The 7,143-nt window shown below is 42.9% G+C and overlaps 1 protein-coding gene across 1 annotated transcript; it reads left to right on the top strand.

The window, feature by feature from the left end:
- Positions 1-976: 976 nt before the first annotated feature.
- On the top strand, positions 977-2,089 carry LOC308150425 (kelch domain-containing protein 10-like; the record flags this gene model as incomplete). Its single annotated transcript, XM_080523259.1, has 1 exon — positions 977-2,089. One exon carries the CDS (start codon positions 977-979, stop codon positions 2,087-2,089), a length of 1,113 nt encoding a protein of 370 aa, XP_080379385.1.
- Between the last annotated feature and the right edge of the window lie 5,054 nt (positions 2,090-7,143).

Genomic DNA, 7,143 nt, shown 5'->3' with positions numbered 1-7,143 from the left:
CATGACAACAGCTGAAGCTGAGAGGTGTTTCTCGACCCTTAAGAGAATCAAGAACTTCCTGCGAAACACAATGGGCCAGGAGCGCCTGAATGCACTGGCCATGCTTTCAATGGAGAGGGAACTAGTCAGGAAGATGCCTGATTTTAATGAGAGGGTCATTGATTGTTTTGCTGCTTTGAAAGAGAGACGAGCTAAATTTCAATACAAGTGAGCAGTATGTATGCCGTCCATATTTTGTATTTTGTAGTATGTAAATAGTTTTATCCATCCATTGCACATTATCAGCCCCTGTGCCACTGCCCTTTATCCTGGATTTGCTGCACCTAAAATAAAATATGTGATAACTGAATACCAATGGCTGTGAGAGTCAATTTATTTAAGCCCGCTGATTTAGGTGAATTTACCCTTGAACGTGTCACCTTAACCATCAACGCAACAATTGCCCCCCCTGAGAGATTTGGCAGGAGCCGCCACTGGTAGACTGTATTCTATGAGGAGGTTGGATTTTCCACCTCACTAGTTTGCACCACGCTCGCAGCTAGCCAACCATCAGGTTGCAGCCATGTGTTGCACGTGGTGTGCATGCGTGTATTCCAGTTGCGCTGTTTTTCTATGCATTGTATTGTTATTGTTAATATATATAATTGATTGTTTGACTGTTCAAATACCACTATACGATCACACAAGAGAGGATTTATGTAGTCTACACATTTTGTATTTTTGTTTCATATTATTGTTATAATTTGTGTAGTATGAGGGACTACTTTATGCTCAGTTCATCTGAAAACACTGACTGGAATCTAGCCTGATGACCCTGCAACCGTGTCCACAAATTGATGCACTGTATGATTTCTACAGAATAAATGAACGTGAGCCATCCAGCTGAGAGTGATTCATTCAGATACACCCCGTCACACTGGGAGCAATAGTTTAAATTCAAATAGTGGAATTCGGTTGACTTGGATCTGGGGAAACGATGGAGGACCAGCTGAATATATTCGAGAAGCTGTCAGACCCTCCTCTCCGAGTAGCAGGTACTCCCCCCGAGCGGAGAGGCCATCGCTGCGTGGCAGACAACACCAACCTGTACGTGTTCGGAGGGTACAACCCCGACTACGACGAGTTCAGGGAGCTGTGGAGGTACCACTTCGCCACGAGCACCTGGCAACAGATCCGCACAGAGGGCTACATGCCCACGGATCTGGCCTCCATGGCAGCCGTTCTGCACGGCAACAACCTCTTAGTATTCGAAGGCACCGGGATCCCGTTGGGGATCCAACACCGGGAACAACGGTACAACGGGAACGACGTCCACGTCTACAACGTCAAGTACAAGCGGTGGTCGCTGCTCAACTGCCGAGGGGAGAAGCCCAACAGAATATACGGACAGGCCATGGTCATCATTAACGGCTTCCTGTATGTGTTTGGAGCAACCCCAGGGTACAACTACAGCACAGACCTGCACAGGCTGGACCTGACCACCAGGGAGTGGATCCACCTCAAGCCCAACAACCCCCTGCCGGGGGGACGGCACAGGACCAGGTATGAGATGGCACACGACGGACAGAGGATCTACATCCTGGGAGGGGGGTCCGCCTGGAAGTCCTACCCTCTGGACAAGATTCACGCCTACAATCTGGAGACCAACTCGTGGGAAGAGATCGCCACCAAGCCTCATGAGGAAATAGGGTACCCGGCTAGGAGATGTCCCAGCTTTGTGCAGATGAGAAACGACGTGTTCCTGTGCGGCGGGTACAACCGCGGGGGGCTGATCCTGGCGGACCTGTGGAAGATGAACCTGCAGACGTTCCAGTGGACCAAACTGCCGGCGGTGATGCCGGAGCCCACCTACTTCCACTGTGCTGCCGTCACCCCGGCTGGCTGCATGTACATCCACGGTGGCGTGGTGAAGTACATCCACGAGAACAAGCGGACTGGCTCCCTGTTTAAGATCTGGCTGGCCGTGCCCAGCCTGCTGGAGCTGTGCTGGGAGCGGCTGCTGAAGGCCTACCCCCACCTGGCCCAGCTCTCCACCATGCAGCTGCTCAACCTCGGCCTCACACAGGAACTCATAGAGCGCTTGAAATAGGGGAAATAGGGGGGGGGGGAATCTTTCACCTTTTCAGAATCTACGACGACGGCACTCTCACTCGTTTTATTGTGTTGTTTTATTATGTCGTTTTATTACGTTGTTGTTGATAATGGTGATAATGATTATGTTTATTGGCTGTTGTGGTTGTTAATGCCAGCGAGGAAATTAGGGATTATTTTTGTTGTTGTTGTTGTTTGTTTTTTCTTCTTTTACTTTATTGTTATTATTTATTTTTAAGAAAGATATTCATGGACTGTTATTCCTTTGCGACTTACCCGTGACACCATTATGTAACATCAATATGTTGTGAAATATTGTTTGACTGCACTTGATAAAAGAAAATGATAATAAAAATGTAAAGTTCAACAAAAAAAAAAGCACTTGAGTTGAATCTAATTCTGTATCACACTCCTCATGTCCACGTTACACTAATAAACTTTATTAGACGTACACGCTGGTGTCTCCATCCTGTCAAACAAAGACCAGTGAGGTCACTTTATTTCTTCTCTGTGTGCTTGCAGTAGTCATTTGTAAAAACCAAATCATCCATCACTGTGAATATGGTGCTCCTTAAAATTACTTTAAAAATGATTTTATTCAAATAAAACCTATGCTGATTCTGTTCAATCCTTTACTCCCTTTAAAGATGAATTAATAACACTGAGTTTGCGGGATCCGTTTTAAGTAGAATACTAACAAAAAAAAGGAAGAAGCGGGGGGAGGAGGGGTGGGGGTCATTGGGTATAAACTGTAGATTTCAATTTGGAGAATGATTCAATATACAGTGGAATTTGTGGACGTCATCAAGACTCAATTCCAATATTCTAATTCAGAGAAAACCATTTTACTGGAAACACATGTTTGAAAAAAATATTGTATTTATAAAAGACTTGAAAAGACTAGATGAAGATGGACGGATTATGACCCATAAGCAATTTGCTAAGACATGGTAGCATTTGCCCCATCCAAGACTATAATCAGTTGACTGCAGCCCTCCCCCCAAATGGAGGAAAATAATCAATAATGACACCCGAAATATAATTGTCTGCCACCCACACATAAAAAATTGGAAATGGCTAAAAGGGATTAAAATAAAAAAAACAATCTATAATTTTTACACAACCTCAAAAGATTTAGTGGCCATCCCATATCGATTACACAATAAATGGGAGAACCTGTTTGATTGTCCACTCCCATGGTACCAAGTTTTCAATCTCATTTATAAAACAACTGTCGATTCCCACATAAGATACTTTCAATTCAAGTTAATTTATAATTATTTAGCAACAAAAAAAAAGTACATATCTGGGGCCTAGAAGAAACTAACCTATGTAGGTTCTGTGACGAGGAAATTGAATCCTCCCCCCATCTATTTTGGTATTGTCCTTGTGTAGCCTTATTTTGGACACAAGTACAAAAGCTTTATTCCAATAAAAATAAAACTCTTAAGTTGGACCTTGTGAAGGTTTTAATTGGTGATCTTGACGAGGAAAATAAAATGATAAATAATAAAACCATTTTATTAGGTAAAATATTTATATTCAAAACACAAAAAAGAATCCCTAAATATAAGTAGATTTAAAGAACTCCTTAAGCACAACTTTATTATAGAAACATACATTGCTGAAAAGAATGGAAATATGGAACAACATTTGTGTGGGTGGGGCGCAGTCTCTATTGGAGAGGTCCTTGATATGTTCGCTTGACCTCGGTCGGAGTGATATGTCGGGGACCTACATTTGTAAAAAAAAAAAAAAAAGTGTTGTTTGTTGTTGATTATGTTATTGATTATCTGGTGGTGTTTAAGGTAGTTATTATTATTATTATTATTATTATTATCCTTATGTATTGTTTTATCCACTGTTGTCCTCCTACTCTAGTTTCGTTCTTGCTTACTGTTGTGGTTGTTTCCCTGTCCTTCTCGTTGTCTTGTCTGTCAGTCTGTTGGTTGATTGTTTGTCTTGTATAAGTGTAGTCCCCCTTTCCATCCTCCCCTTTCCCTCCCACACTGACCTCCCCATTAACCCCCCACCCCCACTCTCCCCTTGAACCCCCTTCCCTCCTTCCCCCCACCACACCCCCCCCATCCCTCCCACTTCCATCCCTCCCCATCCAGACCCTGGTCTCCCCCCCCTCTCCCCACCCTTCATCTTAAATATATCTAAATAAATAAAAGTACTATGGTCCCCCATTCTGGGGGGGGTGGAGGTAAGGGCCTTATGCCCGGGGGAAAAAAAAGAAAAAAAAATGTTCAAAGGATATGGGACCTTTAACCTTTCAACGCTAGAATGCCAGAACTCCCAAAACACTAGCATGAAAAAAGAACAGGGTACATATTATTATTTATTATTTTTTAATTCTTCTTCTCTCTGTAGGTCTGTGATACCATACTTGGACACGCCAAGGAGAGCTTCTCCTTCACAAACCACCTGGTCAGTGCCACCTTGCTGCAGGGGGACAGGTTTGAAGAGTACAAGGGGGCCTTTCCGGAGGATGCACTGAACAGCTCCTTGAAGGCCTACCCAATGCTCAGTGGAAGCCAGCTGAAGACCGAGCTTAATCTCCTCTACAGCAAGGAGGAGTTCAGAGCCTGTCGTGGTGCTGTGGACCTCTTCCAGCTTTTTATGGAGAACAATCTTGGAGAAGTGTTTTCAGAGACTGTCACTCTCCTAAAGATCCTCATAATGAATGAATGAATGAATGAATGAATGAATGAATGGTCTTTATTGTCATTGCTACAGTACAGGTACCAAACAACGAAATTTAGGAGGGGTGGCTCCCCTGGTGTTAGGAAAGAAAAAAAAAAACTTTAAAAAAAATCACAAGAAGGGAAGGAGCTGGTTTACATAAATAAAGGCTATGTACACTATCCACTATACTATACTGTACAGATAGACGACTAGGGTTGTCATATTGCACAATAGTGTTATTGCACATTTATTTAAAGTGTCGCAGTTTGCAGGCTTGAAATGTACATATTTGTGCCTCAGCACTACACCTGATTTTTTCAGTCCAGCATAACCACACCCATGACCACGGCGGAGGCAGAGAGGTGCTTCTCGACCTTGAAAAGGATCAAAACCTTTCTCCGGAACACCATGACAGAGGACAGGCTGAATGCATTGGCCATGATGTCAATGGAGAAGACACTGGTGATTGAAATGACAGACTTTAACCAGAAAGTCATTGAGAGATTTGCAGGCCTGAAGGAACGAAGGGCAAAATTCATGTTCAAGTAGTGTAACTGGGGAGGGACACAGGGTTTGAAAGTAACAAAGAACACATTTATTATCACAATTGCATTGTGTTCCATGTCTTTCTCCATTGAATAAATAATGCCTAGTTGAATGGCTAAACAAGACAACTGTCTGGACAGTACTGCTAGAATTATTCACCTTACCGCTGCACAGATAGACAAAGGGTTTAAGTCCATTCTGTTAACATTAGGTCTACTCTGCTAACAAAGACTATTCCAGTTGATTTGTCAGTTGTTGTACATTATATTTTTGTTGTGTTTGCAGTTTGCCCTTTAATACAAGTTATATATATATTCTCATGCTAAAATCCAGATTTTAAAGTTGATATTCTTCCCCGTGGAGCATGCCCCCATAACCTGTGCCCCACCCAAAATGTTTATCACCAGCCGCCACTGTTGCTATGTCTTAATTGATCATTGTACTGTAACTGCTGACAGCACCAGCAGAAAGTATTCTGAAGTGTACAGAAACATTATGTCCTGAGTGCAAGTAAATACCTCCAACTGCATTGGAACATACTGCCATAGCAACTAGGGAGTTTTTTATGGCCAAAAAGTGGAAAGGTCTTGAATGGCCAAGTCAATCTTCAGATTTAAATCCAATTGAACATGCATTTCATTTCTTGATGATAAGATTTTCTGCAAAAATACAGCAAAACAAACAAGGAGACCTGGCAGAGCAGCACCACAGAAGATATCGGGTGTCTGGCGGGGTCAATGGATCGCAGATTTCAGGCAGTTATTAGATGAAAGGATTGTCCACCAAATACTAAACATGAGTGCTTAACTTTTGGAGTGTGGAGCAGAAAGAAGAAATAATGCTTCACTGTCCCATTATTATCAGCCTTTTATAATGCTAAATGCTATAAGTCTACAACAGGGGATAAGCAGAAGTTGACAGAAAGCTTTGGAGAGAGCGCAAAATGGCATCTATGACACAATGTGCTCACTGCTCACTATGGGCTGAATGCTGTTTGCTGCTGGTCCTGCTGTAACCAGACACGGCCCATAGTGAGCAAATATACATATTGTCTTTCAGTGGGCTCAGTGAATGGAAAAAGTCTGTATTGTGTCCAACATACTGTACCTGTCGTTAGTTTCTCTCCTTCCTGTCATGAGACTCTCAGCTGTCAAAGATAGGGCCAGTGTGAGTGTTGGCAGGTGTGTGTGTGTGTGTGTGTGTGTGTGTGTGTGTGTATGTGTGTGTATTTCAGATTGATTTGCCAGCCCCCCCTTCCTTCCTCTCTCTCTCTCTCTCTCTCGCACACACACACACACACACACACACACACACACACACACACACACACACACACACACACACACACACACACACACACATGCATACTGTGTCCTAATCTCTATCTGAAAGCACCATTAGCCTCCATCACCTCTTTCTCACTGAAACATGCCAGTGGACCATCTCCCATGGAAGTTAGCTGAGTGTTTACATCAACAACCTCAGAACCTCAGAGTTAATACTGTAGTATAAAAAATCATTACAAGAATGGCACACATTAAAACACAGATTATGAGCGTATCAATTGATCTATATCCTTGTTCGATTATACAAACACACTTCATTTGTTGCTGACTGTGCCCTTAGGCATATTACATTCCTCCTACTATACCTGTGTGTGTTCAGTACACACCAGTCGTAGAGTAAGAAGCAAACAGCAGCTGAATCAGAGTTAGGAGGGGGAATCTTTTTATAACGATACTAAGTGGTTTAACATTTCTGCTTGGCGAGTGTCTCAAAGGTGAATGGCAACTCGATCACTTTGAAGATGGAGTC

This window comes from Nansenia antarctica (genome assembly GCF_963989245.1).
Source record: "Nansenia antarctica genome assembly, chromosome: 2".
Classification (NCBI taxonomy): Eukaryota; Metazoa; Chordata; class Actinopteri; order Argentiniformes; family Microstomatidae; genus Nansenia; species Nansenia antarctica.
Note: the sequence above shows the minus strand (reverse complement) of the source record. Positions and strands in the feature narration are given on the sequence as shown.